The sequence below is a fragment of the Lissotriton vulgaris genome, chromosome 6, assembly GCF_964263255.1.
Source record: "Lissotriton vulgaris chromosome 6, aLisVul1.2, whole genome shotgun sequence".
In the NCBI taxonomy this organism is placed as follows: domain Eukaryota; kingdom Metazoa; phylum Chordata; class Amphibia; order Caudata; family Salamandridae; genus Lissotriton; species Lissotriton vulgaris.
The window spans coordinates 965,399,706-965,416,590 of NC_141694.1; the positions used below are offsets into that span (position 1 = coordinate 965,399,706).

The window sequence follows — 16,885 nt, forward strand, 5'->3', positions numbered from 1 at the left end:
AATAGTATATCTGCTCCAGTTACGTGAAGAAATCATCCGGCACTCTCACACAGGTATCGTGGGTTTCAGGCTTATTTTATTTAAGTTACATCAACGTGTTTCAGGAGTCAAGCTCCCTTGATCACGATGTTTGCGTCGCCATTCAACCCTTCTATTAGTACACAGGCAAGGTAGTAAACATTGTAAAAAGACATACAAACCCAATTCAGTTATTTACAAATCTGGTGGCCATTTTAGCACTTGCAAATTTTGTGGGACTTCAGTACAGCAAAAGTTCTAAGATACTTCTTGTTTAGCATAGAAATCAATACAAAAGTGAAAAATCTTTAAAATCCCAATAATACTTTTTGTACAATTTAAAAAAACTGATAAAAAACATTATTTCAATTATATGCAAGTGCATTAGCACCTCCTTTTTAGATCATATGCATGATCAAAAGGTTTCTCAATTATTTGGGCAAGTGCCTTTTTCAAACAAATGAAACCTTCTGGAATTTTTAGGATTATTCTCAATATCCTGTATTATGCTGTACAGTCCTAGTTCCCAATTAGTTGCCTACATTTTGACCTTTAAACAACTGATTCAATAACTCAACTTGGTTCATCACGTGGCTTTACCATACTATTTTGAAATGGAAGTCAATTATTTAGTAGTGCTATTTTAATCAAATTAAGCTTATTGTTTCATCATAACGTGCAAGTGCTTTTGTAAACAATAATACTCTTTTACTGTAAACAACTACTCTATAAAATGCACATAATTCTAAAAAGGGTAATAAAGTGCTAGTGCCTAAATATGTTACAAACAAGTGCTAATGCTTAAATTCCAACAATAGTACTTCGTACTCAATATGTAAACAATCCACTCCTATTGCACTTAACCTCTTCAGTGCTCATGACAAGGTCAACTCGTCATGGGTTTTACCTGCCCTGTGCTTATGACGAGTTGACCTTGTCATGAACAATGGGAATCGTCAGAATGCAGCACAGGACGGGAAAACCCCTTAAATTGTCAATACTGTTTTTAATACTTGCTAACCTCACCCTGAGCTCTATCTAGGCTCAGCGCCAAGCAGGCACCCCACAAGCAGCGGAGCTAGCGCTGCTTCGTGGGACAGTTGTTTGGAAGGCCGCCATCGCTGCACACGCGAGGCCACGCCCACCTGACAGGCCACGCCCATCCTCTCCCTAAATGTGCCACCCACGCAAGCGCAGCGGACGAGCGCAGCGGGAGCGCCTAAGGCAAGCCCGTCTGCGCCCGTCCGTGACCATACGCGGCCCAGGGCCCGTCCCCCTGGCCATACCACCTCAGACCAGCGTGGGATGGCAACCTATACGAGGCAGGCGTTACTACATCTGCGCAAGGTGCTGCCGCCGGAATGCGAACACACGCTGCACGTGGAGCAATGGCCCCTGAAGTGTGAGGGTTGCGGCTATACTATCCTCAGAGACCAAGAGACGAGTAAGGAAGGTAACGAACTTTCTGCCTTACTACTGAACTGTCGATCGTTGAAACGTCATAGCTTGAAGATTTATGACATGCTGATAGATGACAATCCTGACTTGGTCTTCTTGACAGAAACATGGTTGGATGAGCAATCCCTCCCTGATATTATAGAGGCCCTTCCCTCCGGCTATAACATTCTCCAAATCATGTTCTCTTGAACCGACTGCCATTAATAACTGTGAAGCTGGACTTTTTTCCATCTCGGTTGGCCCTAATTGCACCATTAAGGGCTACCTTATCTATCGCCCTCCTGGTGTGGCGACCGTGTTCATTGAGAGCCTCCTGGAGGCTCTAACGCAATCTGCTTTACGCCATAATAAGTTCATGATTGTAGGAGACCTCAACGTGCATTTGGATGATGTCAACTGCAGAGAGGCTGTATCCCTGATTAATGCACTTAGAGCTCTTATGTTTGTTTTGACAGATAACAGAGCCACTCATCAAGCGGGACATCTGCTGGATCCAATTTTTGCTAATTGGGAAGATAAAAGCGTATCTGTCCCGATTAAGATCCTGTGGTCGGATCATTATTTGATCCCTTTTAAACTCAGAAGATTGCCCAACAGGGGGCCTATACAGAAACCCCCCGCTATTAGGCGCAGGGACTGGAGGAAATTCAGTCACGATGCCTTCAGTCAAGCCCTAGGACAGGAACCTAATTCTGAACCCCCAAATTTGCCAGACCCTAACTGCGAAAATCAGGTTATGGAAAAACTTAGGTCCCCCAAGCAGAGGAGCTTATCAACATCTTATCGGACATTCACTCTGGCTCTCCCTTAGATGCGGTCCCTGCGAGGATTCTTCGCAGTCATCTTCCCCAGGTAGCGGAGCACATAGGTAACATGGCTTCTCTTTCCTTCCATGAATGTCTAGTTCCGGACATCTGGAAACTGGCCCAAGTTGTCCCGATAAAAAAGAAAGCCCATATTAGCATAACGCAATTAGACAACCTTAGACCTATCTCCCTCCTTCCCTACTAGCCCACAAAGCCATCTATGGTATGGCGCCCGCATACATTAAAGATCGTCTGGCAGTGTATAGCCCAAAGAGAGCTCTTAGATCCTCAGACTCTCAACTACTGGTCTGCCCTCGGTACAAACTTGCCACCAAGGGCGGAAGAGCCTTTTCGGTGCTGGTTCCTCACCTATGGAACACATTACCTGAGCCACTACGTAAGGAAGGAAACCTCCTACGCTTCAGAAAGGGGTTGAAAACGTTGCTATTTAGGAGAGCCCTGTGAGCCACTTAGGCTAGTGGATGCCTTTTGTATTGTCAAAGTTGTTGTTTTACCATCGATTCCCGAGCGCTTAGAGGCCTGTAGGTGATTGAGCGCGCTACAAATCAAAAATAACAATAACAATAACAATAACTGTGCGAAGGTAGTAGAGAAATTTGGTTAACCGACAGCTGGTGAGCTTTGTGGAGGAAAATAAGCTCCTCCACTCGTCTCAGTCGGGATTCAGAGCCAAACACTCGACTGAGACCGCCCTCCTCCTATCGACAGAACTGCTGCGGTGTAGGGCGGATGAGGGTCACACGGCCGCACTGGTCCTATTGGACTTAAGTGCGGCGTTTGACACCGTATCGCACTCCGTATTACTGGACCGTCTGAGTGAAAAGGGAATAACCGGACCTGCCCATGAGTGGTTGGTTTCCTTCCTTAAGAACAGGAGATTTCAAGTGCATTGTCCACCATGTAAATCCAGTATAAGATGTCTTAGACAAGGGGTTCCACGGGGCTCGATTTTGAGCCCCACGTTATTCAATCTGTACATGGAACCCCTTGCCAAACTGGTGGAGTCATATGGTGTTGCCATAGTATCCTATGCAGACGATACACAACTGGTGATCAACCTGTCCTGTTATCCAGTTGTGGATGCTGAGAATTTCTTGGCCTGCTTGGTGGCACTTGATGGGTGGATGAAGCAGAACTATCTCCGCCTCAATGGTAATAAGACGGAAGTTCTTATCGTTGGTCCCTGTCCTTCCATCTGGACATCTGCCTGGTGGCCCATAGAACTGGGCTCTGTCCCTGCCCCGGTGGACACAGTCAAAAACCTTGGCATTCTTCTTGATTCTAATCTAGCCTACACCAATCATGTTGGTAATGTTGCCGGTAAATGCTATGGCATCTTGAAGGTCCTGAGGAAAATCCTGGACCTACTGCCCCCCAGCTCCAGAAAAACAATGGTACATGCCTTGGTCACCTCCCATTTACACTATTGGAACTCCCTCCTATGTGGACTCAGTAAAAAAGGCCTAACACAGTTACAACGCGTCCAGAACTCAGCTGCCAGGCTGGTCCTGAACTTCCCTAGGAGAGCCTCTGGGAAACATGCATTGCGTTCCCTGCACTGGCTCCCAATAAAGGAACAAATTAAATTTAAAACTATGTGCATTACCCATCGCATAGCACACAAAAAAGCACCTCCATATCTCCAGGATTTGCTTCCAAGCTATCGTCCTTCACGCCCTCTTAGGTCGATGGGCAGCATGCTATTAGTGGTTCCACGGATCCACAGAGCAAGGATGGGAGGACGGTCCTTTAGACACCTTGCCAGTAAAGACTGGAATGACCTACCCATCGAATTGAGGATGGAACCGTCTGAAACTAGGTTCAGACAGAGGCTGAAAACCCATCTCTTCCCCAAGACATAATCAGTATAGTTTCCCCTGACTCTAGTGCTCATCCTCTGTGAGCTAAGCTGAAGAGATGTTTAGTGGGATTGTCAGCGCGGGGACGCACTGTTCCTTGTGCAACCAGGCGCTTAACAAATGTCATTAAGTTAAGTTAAGTAGCAGCCAAGGTGTTAAAAAGAAAATTATATAAAGTGTCAGTGCATAAAATAGTTAAAAACGCATTACTCATTCCATTTAATTTCTCACAATGCCGCTTCAAATATATACAACATACCACCTCCTATGCATTTAAAAGAAGGGAAGCAAAAAATCAATTATTAAAATTGAAACTCTTTGTCAATTAAAAGCATTAACAGATCAAAATTTCAAAAAATGCAGTTTCGGTATACTCGAGGTTGTTAAATCAGTTCATCATATATACGGATAATCAGTTTAAACTTGTATAAAGATCCTCAATTATGTTTAAACCCTGTGGTTAATTGCAATTGAACTCTAGTATAAAATAGGTCTCCAATTTTCTGAGCTCGCCTTTTCTATCTCCCTCTCTCCTTTTCTTTGGGACCTCTGCAATACATGAGTATTGCAAGCCAACGCGGTTGCTTTGATGATGTAATTCAAAGTGTCGCGCCACAGGGTAGGATCTGTCCTGATTAACTATTGCGCGTCTGTGCTGAAGGATTTGCTGGAGCACTGGTAGAATGGTGCTACCGATATAGATCTTAGGACATGGGCATTGTAGTAAATACACCACATATTCACTCTTGCAAGTAATGGCACTCCTAATTTTGATGGTCTTATTAAAAGAGGTTTTAAAATCTGTGCGATTCATTCCATGTTGGCACGCTTTGCATTTAAAACATCTTTAAAAACCAGGTTTAGGTTTCAGCCAGTCGGTATTACTTCTCTTTTTATCTACGAACTCACTTTTCACAACCAGATCTTTCAGAGATTTAGACTTTCTATACGTTATCTCAGGATTCTTTTTCACCTTTGAACCTAACACTGGATCATTTCTCATTAAATACCAGTCTTTTCTAAGTATTGCTCTTATTTCTTTATGCCTGGTGTTAAATGTAGTTATAAATCTGGAAGTAACTTGGTCTTTCTGCATCTTATTTAAATTTTTTTGTTTCTGAGTTCTGGATGGTTCAAAAAGTATATTTTGTCTGATCAACCTTCTAGCCTTATTAGAAGCACCTTTCAGGACCGTTTCCTTATATCCTCTTTGAATGAACCTTTGGGTCATCTCAGTCTCTATTATGTTGTTTTGCTCATCACTGCTGCAAGTGCGTCTTGCTCTATAGTATTCCCCAAACGGAATACTTCTTATAAGAGCTGTTGGATGAGCACTTTCAGCATGCAGGATTGAGTTCCCAGCATTGGTCTTACGGAACACAGTAGTTTCCAATTTATTATTTACGGGAGTAATCCTAATATCAAGGAAATCTATAGATATTTTACTTGAATTCCCCACAAATTCCAGGTTTAGAGAATTCTGGTTCACCTCTTCAATAAAAAGATCGATTGATGTCTCCGCGCCCTGCCACAGCACGAAGACATCGTCGATATACCTGACCCATAACAGAACATGTTCCGCCCAGTGATCAAGGGGACCCCCCTGAGCACCTGCTCATCCCAGTAGCCAAGATGTAGATTGGCATAACTGGGGCAAAGCAGGTGCCCATCACAGTCCCCCACTCCTGGATGTAAAGGTCACTGCCGAAGAGAAAAATATTTTTAGTTAGACAGCATTCCATAATTTCAAGGATCATTCTATTTTGCGAGGCAAGGGGTATCGGTCTCCTGTTTAAATAATGCTCACATGCTCTAAGACCATCCACATGTCTTATACTTGTGTATAAGGTTGAAATGTCTAATGTTAAAAGCACCATCGTTGCAGAATCCCAACATATATCAAAGATACATTTCAAGAAATCGGTAGAATCCTTCAAATAGGAGGGAAGCGTTCTAACAATAGGGTTCAAGAAATAGTCTATATAACGCGTTGCGTTCTCAAACAAGCTTCCACAAGACAAAATAATGGGCCTCCCTGGTGGGCTAGTGGAGTTTTTGTGGATTTTTGGTAACATATAGAAGACTGGAACCACAGGATTATCATGTTTAATGAATTTATGCTCGTCCCAGCTCAGCAATCCATTTTCTTTCAAGTGGTCCAGTCTTCTATGAAATTCAACAGTCACATTTTCATATTCTTTGGGGCTTATTTTCTTATAGCAACTAAAGTCCTGCAATTGACTCAGTGCTTCTTTTTTATATTGTTCTTTCCCCCAAAGAACCACATTACCCCCTTTATCTGAAGGTTTCAGTAATAGTCCAATATATATATATATATATATATATATATATATATATATATATATATATATATATATATATATATATGTATCTTTGTATACACTGCACCCAGCGTACTTCGTACCACAGAATAACGAGCCACCACGCAGCAAGTAAATATTTCGGGAAGCTTTATTCTCTCACATCACGAATCTTCTCAGGCATGACCCGTTTCGGTTAACAAGTAACCTTATCTTAAATGTTGGATCTTAACTGCTGGGCCCAAAGATTTTTTGAAGAGTCTTTGCTTGACACTGCCCAATGCTGGGATTACCAAATATCAAAGTAGCTCAGGGGCATATGTACAAGGTGCTTACGCCGCTTTACCAACACTTTTCCAACAGTTTATCGGCATATGTACAAGCTGTTGCTAACCTCTATTGACTGCAGTTTTCTGCCGAAAGCGTCCATTCTTAAGATTGCCACTTCTGTTTGCAATAGTGACAGGCAAGGGAGGCGTTCCAGTGCAAAAAATGCCTCTAACCCCACTTCACGATATTTACAAGGGGATTCCTGAACTTTGGAGGACCAAAAAAACTGCCTCCTACCACAGTTGGAGGCAGTTTTTTAAGACAAGAAAATAGCTGGTCTTAAAAATGGAGATAACACTTGGGGTCTCTTTTTTGGTGCTGGACAGCGCTGAAAGCAATATTGCAGAGCTGCCCTGCGACAAAACTACAGGACAGGAATGCGCACAATCAATAGGATAGTGCACATTTCTAGGCCTCAGTCATGAAAAGTGTTGCAGCGCTGCTACAAGACAGTGTTGCAGCACTTTTCACTGTGCCCTTCTTGCGACACCACGGTTGCGCAGTATTCACTGGACTGCGCTCCATTATGCAAGTAATGACAGATACGTCTGGAATCCTGATGTATCTGTCTGCACTAAAGTCACGCATTGATGCAGTTGTGTCACAAATAAGACGCAACTCCAGCAATGCATGGGACCAGCCTATGCCTGTGGCACTGCGTCACCCCTGAGCCTACCATAAGGCAGGACGTAAGGTACTGACGCAGTGCTGTCCTGCAATTGTCGCAGTGAAATCTGAGGGATTTCACTGTGCCACTCCTATGAGGCCTTGTTGCGTGGAAACGCACACCCTGGGTACATCATACCTGATGCAGGTATGATATGGCACAGGGCTTCACAAGGTCACGCATATGCCTACATGGTCACTTTGCAAATACGGCGCAACGTGGTGCTAGTTTTTCCTGGTCCATTCCTGAGGGGTGCTTGGGTGTCGGCGCAGTTTGAGATCCATTGGTGGCGAGTGCCTGCTGTGGGGTCATCTTCTGTAAGCATTGGCGGAGTAATGGTGCTGCAGGAGTTGACAAGATGTTCTTTGCTGGCCTTGATCCGGCTGCAAGGGGGGCGATGATGGGAATGGTGTACGGTTGGCATGGTAAAAACGTGATGCATACAATGATGGTCGGTCCAGGAGAGTCCGGGGTTTTGGTCATAGTTGAAGTTGCCGCTGGCGGAGGCGACCTGCTCGACCGTGTGTCCTGCTATATGGCTTGCTGCGGTGACTAGCTGCTTGAGTCTGATGTTGGGGAAGCTTCCCCAGGCAGGTGTTTGGGTCACAGGGGTTGTCCAGGTGGAACTTGAGTTCACAGAGTAGGATGTTGTCGGTGGATGGGAGATCTGTAAGTTGAGGTGCTCCATGGTCACTGTTGGGTCATTAGACTGCGTGGTCAGTTGGAGTGTGCTTCTATAGGGGATGGCAATGCCTCCTCCTTGACGGTTGGGATGGTCCTTGCCGGTGATTTAGTAGCTGTCAATGATGGCGATGGTGATGTCCGGTCCGGAATGTTGGTCCTTGCAGGCAATGTGGCGTCCAGGGTTGATGGCGAGGAGGGTCCTGGCTCCGTAGTGGTGGAGTATTCGAGAGGAAGGGTCCTTGGTGCTGAGTGCAGTCCAGGTAGACGGATGCAGACTGGCTTGCCTACCGCTTGCCTTTGGCACATGAGACATCCAATACAACGCACCTCCAACAACACAGGTGCCTTTACATCGCATTCGATTACAGCACATCATGAGGTCAGTAATGGGGTATTTTTAAGTTTTGGTGGGTATGGGTTTTGGTGTCAGAGATTAAATTTGGGGTGTCTCTTTGGGGTAAGGTTAGAAATGTAGGGTGTGTTTTGGGGTCAGTCATGAAAATGTGGGTGAGCATTTGAGTCAAATATGAAAAGTGTGCTTTGCATTTGGGTCAAATATGATTTTTAGGGTGTGTTTTGAGGGCTCAAAGATGAATTTTAGGGTTCAGGGTTTGCTTTGTGGTGCAAGGGTTTGTTTTAGGGTAGCACTCACTGTAGTGGGATTAGTACATTTTTACATCTCCACTATCCAACACCTTCCCTACTGTTGCAATATGCCTAGTATTAGTATGCCTTGTAATGGAATCCAATGTTATGGTATGCGTCGTAACTTCATATATACCTTTGGCACACCAGTGTTATGCCCGCTGCGCATGGCTGCACAGCGGCTGCATTTGAGAAGTGCTGCGGGGGGACTAGACAGCTGGGAGGTGGGAAACACCGGAAAAGACACTAGGTGGGGCGTGGACGCAGGGGTGTGTGTGTGAAAGGGTGTTGTAAATATTTAAATGAGAGAAATCTTACCTTGAGGCTGGGTCCCGTGTCTTCGGATTATTCATTGGAACTGGGAAAAGGCGTGCAGCCAGGGACTGGAGGGCTGGGCATGTTCTTCATGCAGGCTGTAATGCAGCCTGCATTGCGAACAGGACAGTGCGCTTGACAGCTTTGGGCGACCTTAGTGGCAGACCAAACAGTCATTGCGCACTTGAGTGGGCATGCCACTGCGCCCCTTCCTTGCTCCATGAGTGAAGCAGAACTACCCACCCTCCCGCTTGCAGAGGAAACATAGCATGATTACATCCTGAAGTTATCATCATGTGATGATTTTTCCTCTTCTTGCACTGCTTGAAAGCAGTGGGGCAACGCTCTTCCGCCGTAGCGGATGAGCTGCCACTGGGGGGGGTGTCTTCTACAGGTGCTAGGCCTGTGCGACTCGACCCCCAGGCCTCCTCCACTATGCGTCCCACTTTCTCCTTACAGGAGCCTCATACAAGTGGGGTTTCACAAGCCAGGGTACAACAGTCACCGACAAGTCAGCTGGTGAACCTCCCAATGCAGTTGATGAAACGGTGCCCCTAGGCGTGAAGTTGCAGGGCTCCCACCACACAATTTCAGCGCAGTTCAGGGCTCTCACCCACCAAAGCATCCGGCCAGCTCAACATAATCCGGCCTGTGATGCAGAGAGGCGCCGCCCACCACTGGTAATCCCCTCTGTGCACCCCAGTGTAGTGGTGGATCATAGTATGCGATGCAGACCTCCCTACGTTGGTACGCAGGAGCGAATCTACCATTCACAGCTCCAAGAGGTCCAAGGAGGTCTTCTGACTCAGGTCAGTAACGTGTCTCCATGCGATCTGACAGACTTCACCACCAGATACGGGTGATCGATGTGCCTCAATTTCTACTGCCACAGCTCAACTCCACAGATCCTCCGCATCCCACTCCAGGCTCCAGACACAGGTACAGCGAGGCATCCAGGCTCCAGACGCAGGTCCAGCGATGCAGCCAGGCTCCGGAGGCCACTCCTGTGAGGCCTCCTGGCTCTCATTCTGGTCATCCTGGATGTTGAGGGACTTGAGGGGGTTGTTGATCTATGCTGCACTTGGCCCTGTCTGCTCTATTCTGCCTATTTTCTATTGGAGGTCGACTGATAAGCAATTTTTTCCAATAGAGGTAAAAAAACTCAAGTTGGGTTCACTAACGTGCGTTTTTTTCTGCTAATGGGCCTTTCATTGGTTTTCGCCCGCTAACACTGAAATTCTTATCGCCATAATGCTAATGTTAGTGGCAGTTTTCACTGTTCATCCCTGAAGCTATCGCCATGTAGCGACGTCTTGTACATACATCGCTAACAAGGCGATAGTTTTCAGCGGTACACAGTGGTAAGAAAACCGCAGCTAACTAGCGGTAGCTGTAGGTTTCACCCAGGCCTTGTACATATGCCCCTTAGTCTTTTTTCAGCCTCATGCCTCTTTCATCCCCCACCCTACATCTTGTCTTCAACTATCACTCTTGCAGGTTCTTTTTCATCTCTGCTTTTCCAGAGTCTCTGTTTGTCTCTCTTCATTTCCCTCCTTCAATAACACTTTAGTCATTTCTCGCTTCTGAATCAAAGTCTGGTGAGGAGAAATAAGTGTTGGTCCACAAAGTAAGTGTTGCTGCCAACCGCGAGAAACCAGTGGCACAAAATAATACATCCTGAAGTTATCATCATGTGATGATTTTTCCTCTTCTTGCACTGCTTGAAAGCAGTGGGGCAACGCTCTTCCGCCGTAGCGGATGAGCTGCCACTGGGGGGGTGTCTTCTACAGGTGCTAGGCCTGTACGACTCGACCCCCAGGCCTCCTCCACTATGCGTCCCACTTTCTCCTTACAGGAGCCTCATACAAGTGGGGTTTCACAAGCCAGGGTACAACAGTCACCGACAAGTCAGCTGGTGAACCTCCCAATGCAGTTGATGAAACGGTGCCCCTAGGCGTGAAGTTGCAGGGCTCCCACCACACAATTTCAGTGCAGTTCAGGGCTCTCACCCACCAAAGCATCCGGCCAGCTCAACATAATCCGGCCTGTGATGCAGAGAGGCGCCGCCCACCACTGGTAATCCCCTCTGTGCACCCCAGTGTAGTGGTGGATCATAGTATGCGATGCAGACCTCCCTACGTTGGTACGCAGGAGCGAATCTACCATTCACAGCTCCAAGAGGTCCAAGGAGGTCTTCTGACTCAGGTCAGTAACGTGTCTCCATGCGATCTGACAGACTTCACCACCAGATACGGGTGATCGATGTGCCTCAATTTCTACTGCCACAGCTCAACTCCACAGATCCTCCGCATCCCACTCCAGGCTCCAGACACAGGTACAGCGAGGCATCCAGGCTCCAGACGCAGGTCCAGCGATGCAGCCAGGCTCCGGAGGCCACTCCTGTGAGGCCTCCTGGCTCTCATTCTGGTCATCCTGGATGTTGAGGGACTTGAGGGGGTTGTTGATCTATGCTGCACTTGGCCCTGTCTGCTCTATTCTGCCTATTTTCTATTGGAGGTCGACTGATAAGCAATTTTTTCCAATAGAGGTAAAAAAACTCAAGTTGGGTTCACTAACGTGCGTTTTTTTCTGCTAATGGGCCTTTCATTGGTTTTCGCCCGCTAACACTGAAATTCTTATCGCCATAATGCTAATGTTAGTGGCAGTTTTCACTGTTCATCCCTGAAGCTATCGCCATGTAGCGACGTCTTGTACATACATCGCTAACAAGGCGATAGTTTTCAGCGGTACACAGTGGTAAGAAAACCGCAGCTAACTAGCGGTAGCTGTAGGTTTCACCCAGGCCTTGTACATATGCCCCTTAGTCTTTTTTCAGCCTCATGCCTCTTTCATCCCCCACCCTACATCTTGTCTTCAACTATCACTCTTGCAGGTTCTTTTTCATCTCTGCTTTTCCAGAGTCTCTGTTTGTCTCTCTTCATTTCCCTCCTTCAATAACACTTTAGTCATTTCTCGCTTCTGAATCAAAGTCTGGTGAGGAGAAATAAGTGTTGGTCCACAAAGTAAGTGTTGCTGCCAACCGCGAGAAACCAGTGGCACAAAATAATACATCCTGAAGTTATCATCATGTGATGATTTTTCCTCTTCTTGCACTGCTTGAAAGCAGTGGGGCAACGCTCTTCCGCCGTAGCGGATGAGCTGCCACTGGGGGGGTGTCTTCTACAGGTGCTAGGCCTGTACGACTCGACCCCCAGGCCTCCTCCACTATGCGTCCCACTTTCTCCTTACAGGAGCCTCATACAAGTGGGGTTTCACAAGCCAGGGTACAACAGTCACCGACAAGTCAGCTGGTGAACCTCCCAATGCAGTTGATGAAACGGTGCCCCTAGGCGTGAAGTTGCAGGGCTCCCACCACACAATTTCAGTGCAGTTCAGGGCTCTCACCCACCAAAGCATCCGGCCAGCTCAACATAATCCGGCCTGTGATGCAGAGAGGCGCCGCCCACCACTGGTAATCCCCTCTGTGCACCCCAGTGTAGTGGTGGATCATAGTATGCGATGCAGACCTCCCTACGTTGGTACGCAGGAGCGAATCTACCATTCACAGCTCCAAGAGGTCCAAGGAGGTCTTCTGACTCAGGTCAGTAACGTGTCTCCATGCGATCTGACAGACTTCACCACCAGATACGGGTGATCGATGTGCCACAATTTCTACTGCTACAGCTCAACTCCACAGATCCTCCGCATCCCACTCCAGGCTCCAGACACAGGTACAGCGAGGCATCCAGGCTCCAGACGCAGGTCCAGCGATGCAGCCAGGCTCCGGAGGCCACTCCTGTGAGGCCTCCTGGCTCTCATTCTGGTCATCCTGGATGTTGAGGGACTTGAGGGGGTTGTTGATCTATGCTGCACTTGGCCCTGTCTGCTCTATTCTGCCTATTTTCTATTGGAGGTCGACTGATAAGCAATTTTTTCCAATAGAGGTAAAAAAACTCAAGTTGGGTTCACTAACGTGCGTTTTTTTCTGCTAATGGGCCTTTCATTGGTTTTCGCCCGCTAACACTGAAATTCTTATCGCCATAATGCTAATGTTAGTGGCAGTTTTCACTGTTCATCCCTGAAGCTATCGCCATGTAGCGACGTCTTGTACATACATCGCTAACAAGGCGATAGTTTTCAGCGGTACACAGTGGTAAGAAAACCGCAGCTAACTAGCGGTAGCTGTAGGTTTCACCCAGGCCTTGTACATATGCCCCTTAGTCTTTTTTCAGCCTCATGCCTCTTTCATCCCCCACCCTACATCTTGTCTTCAACTATCACTCTTGCAGGTTCTTTTTCATCTCTGCTTTTCCAGAGTCTCTGTTTGTCTCTCTTCATTTCCCTCCTTCAATAACACTTTAGTCATTTCTCGCTTCTGAATCAAAGTCTGGTGAGGAGAAATAAGTGTTGGTCCACAAAGTAAGTGTTGCTGCCAACCGCGAGAAACCAGTGGCACAAAATAATCACTGCCCCACGTGTCATATTTCGATTCCTGTATTTCTCATTGACAATTATATTGCAACAAAGCATGACTTAAATACAGCCTACTAATTCTTCCTATATATAAGGATTAAAGCCCTATGAGCAAATAAAAAAATGTCCTTTCATATTTCCCCTAAACCTACAATTAAGTTTGGTGGTGTTGTGTTCCCCCTCCAACCCTTGAAGCGTATTTAGTTCAGCATTTGCTGAAGTAAATGTCCATGGTGGGAAAGGGTTTGAGAGGACTAGTCAGGTCGTCTGTTTTATGTTTGGCTGTCACTCAGAAAGTGTAACTCAGGGTTCGAGTGTATTACATACTGACTTTCACATTAACTCTACTTGGAGAGTGTTGTGTAGTTGCAGTAAATAGCCCGGACGTGCTGTACTCTGCTTCGAGGATAAGCTTCTCAGCTTGATGTGTTGCAATCAGTCTTGGGAGTTTCCTCCTAACTATCCAACACAAGTCATTAACTCCGTTACATAGATTCTCTTCTATGCAGACTAAGGGGCCTATTACGATGTCTGTTGGATTAGCGTCTCACCAACACTGTAGTGTGATGGACTCAGCCCGACTTTAGTCACAAAAGTATTGTAAAAGAGTACTCCTGTATGGTTGCTTCCCATACTCATAAATGCGTTTATGGATCCTCCCAATGTATTTTGCCTGGTGAAAGGGCCAGAAGCACAAGATCCTAAAGTTCATGTTTCTTGTCCAACGATAAAAGTGCACAGGTTGTGCTATATATGGAAATTAACGTGCAGTATTATCAACATTATCAGCATTGAGATATTTCAGGACTTCTTAGCAAAGTCAAGTCAGGAGCCCCCACGGACTCCTGCCCACCTCACATATTAAAAGACTGCCTCTCCGCCTTCCCAGGCCCAGCCCTCGCTCTCCTGAACGAGTCCCTCTCGTCCGGCCCCGTTCCAACAGCATTTAAAGAAGCCATTGTGGTTCCTCTCCTGAAAAAACCAGGAGATGACCCTACCTGCCTGCCCATCTACTGTCCCATCTCCCTGCTCCCCTTTTTGGCGAAAGTATTGGAGGCACATGTAGCAAGATGTCTGTCTAATTTAGTGGAAGAATCTCATTACCTTGACCCTCAACAGGTGGGTTTCCGGCCTGCCCACTCGACAGAAACAGTAATGTTAGCTGTCCTGGACACTCTCCGTGACACCGCCGACAGAAGCTCTCCTCAGGAACTTGTATTACTGGATCTCTCTGTCGCCTTTGACACGGTCGACCAAACTATTTTGGTCTACCATGTCAGGCAAGCTGGCATCCCAGGCGCAGCCGCTAGCTGGCTTAGCTCCTTCCTGGGGGACCGGTCCCAGGTTGTCCGTCAAGGCCACTTTACGGCCCCTAAACGGAGAACGACTTGTGGTGTTCCACAAGGCTCCTCCCTTTCCCCCCACCTGTTCAACCTCTACATCCTCCCCCTGATCCAGTCCCTCGAAGACAGGAAGGTGATTGTCTTCAACTACGCAGATGACCTACAATTGGTCTTCACGACCGACAATTCACACAGCTCAATCACAGAATTTCATGCCACCATGCAGCACATTCAGCAATGGATGGGCCACAACCACCTTAGGTTGAATCCTGGCAAGACGGAGCTAGTGCTCACAGGAGACAGCCACAAGTACTGGGGCCCACACTCTTGGCTACCAGAGCTAGGATCCCTGCCTACTCCTTCCCCTTCTGCAAAAACACTTGGTGTCACCTTAAACAGAGCTCTCTCACTAAAAGCACAGGTCGGCTCAGTAATCTCCAAATACTTCTTCCAATTGCGAAAGATCAGGAAGATTCATCGCCTACTCACACAGGAAGCCTTGACCAAGGTTGTAATAGCCACCGTCTTGCCACACCTGGACTAAGCTAACTCTGTTTACTTGGGCATGCCTCTCTATCTGCTCAAACAGTTGCAGATAGTCCAGAATCACACAGCCAGACTGATTCTACGACAGTCCAGATGGCAACCAGTGACACCCCTGTTAAGGAAACTGCACTAGCTCCCCATCCCTCAACGCTGCGCCTTTAAGACAGGATGTCTGATCTTCAAATCCTTGCACCGTCAGAGTCCCAAATTCATTGACAACCTGATACTCAGGCACACCCCCTCTTGCAGCTTGCGCTCAGCTCACCTCTCGCTCCTTTCCACTCCCACGTTCAAGCGGAAACCTTTAGGAGGCTGCAGATTTGCAACTCTTGCCCCTAGACTGTGGAACTCTTCCCCCTGGAGATCCGGGCAAGCAGTGACCTTTTGAAGTTTAGGAGGTCCCTCAAAACCGGGCTATTTGCACAAGCCTACAACTGACGTCCCCATAGGTAATGATCAGAGTATACTACAGCGCCATGAAACCACCCGATGTACGTGCTCTTTACAAGTCACTCTTAACATTAACTTTCAGTCAAACACCAGCCGACACGCACCATTTTGTATACATACTTCCCACCTCCAAAAGAGAATGTGAATGTGACATAGATGTCGTAAAGCAGCACTTATTGGGACGCTCACCAGACATCAGGGTCTCAAAATCCATCAGCAGCCGGTAAGCCGTGCAAGGGTTGACCCCAATAGTAGCAGCACTTAGAAGAGGTATATCCTTAGAAACCAGCATCACCTCACTTGCTTTGCAAACAGCTTCTGTCCGCCAGGTACCTTGGGAAAGTAAACAAGATCATGGAGAAGATTTTCGTATTTTTGTATTATGAGTGAACTTACTTTGATAATAATAATCCTTTCAGGCGAGTAATTTAGCACCATACCTGAGAGCTATCAAAATAAACTGAATTAACCAAAACGCATACTTCGTTGCTCATTTGGTAGATGAATTGGTGCATTTATTTGATTAGATTATTGTTGACATAGGCCAATATTTGTGGTTAGTTGTCTTTTTCACAATGTTACCACGTGCTTTTCAACCGTCTCTAATTAAGGTCACTTGTGTATTTAGGACCTTAGATTTCAGATGTTTTCTTTATTTATTTTCTGTCATGGCTCTTCATCACAGAACTATTAAGAGGAACACGAGAGATAAACTCCACAAAGCTTGGAACATTCAGTGGCAAGTACGCAGTAAATCATACAACTAAAAATGCAACACATTTTTTGCAGACAAATCATTTGAGTTCTATTCAGTGGGAACACCAGAAAGAAACGAGTATGGCTGTGGTGTCTGAGGCCTTCACTAACAAAACAAAGCTGCAGATTCCTTGCTAGTGCTTCCTTCATTGACGCTCTACTCAGTTTTGTGTGAACGCAAGGGTGGGCTGGT

At 46.5% G+C, this 16,885-nt stretch overlaps 1 protein-coding gene across 1 annotated transcript in view; it reads right to left on the bottom strand.

The window, feature by feature from the left end:
- Window positions 1–16,885, bottom strand: part of LOC147708257 (enoyl-[acyl-carrier-protein] reductase, mitochondrial-like) — a 544,978-nt gene that overhangs the window by 245,493 nt on the left and 282,600 nt on the right. The window contains exon 4 of the mRNA XM_086925328.1: window positions 16,126–16,269. Within this exon, the coding sequence (XP_086781454.1) occupies window positions 16,126–16,269 (144 nt within the window). The remainder of the gene's footprint in view (window positions 1–16,125; window positions 16,270–16,885) is intronic.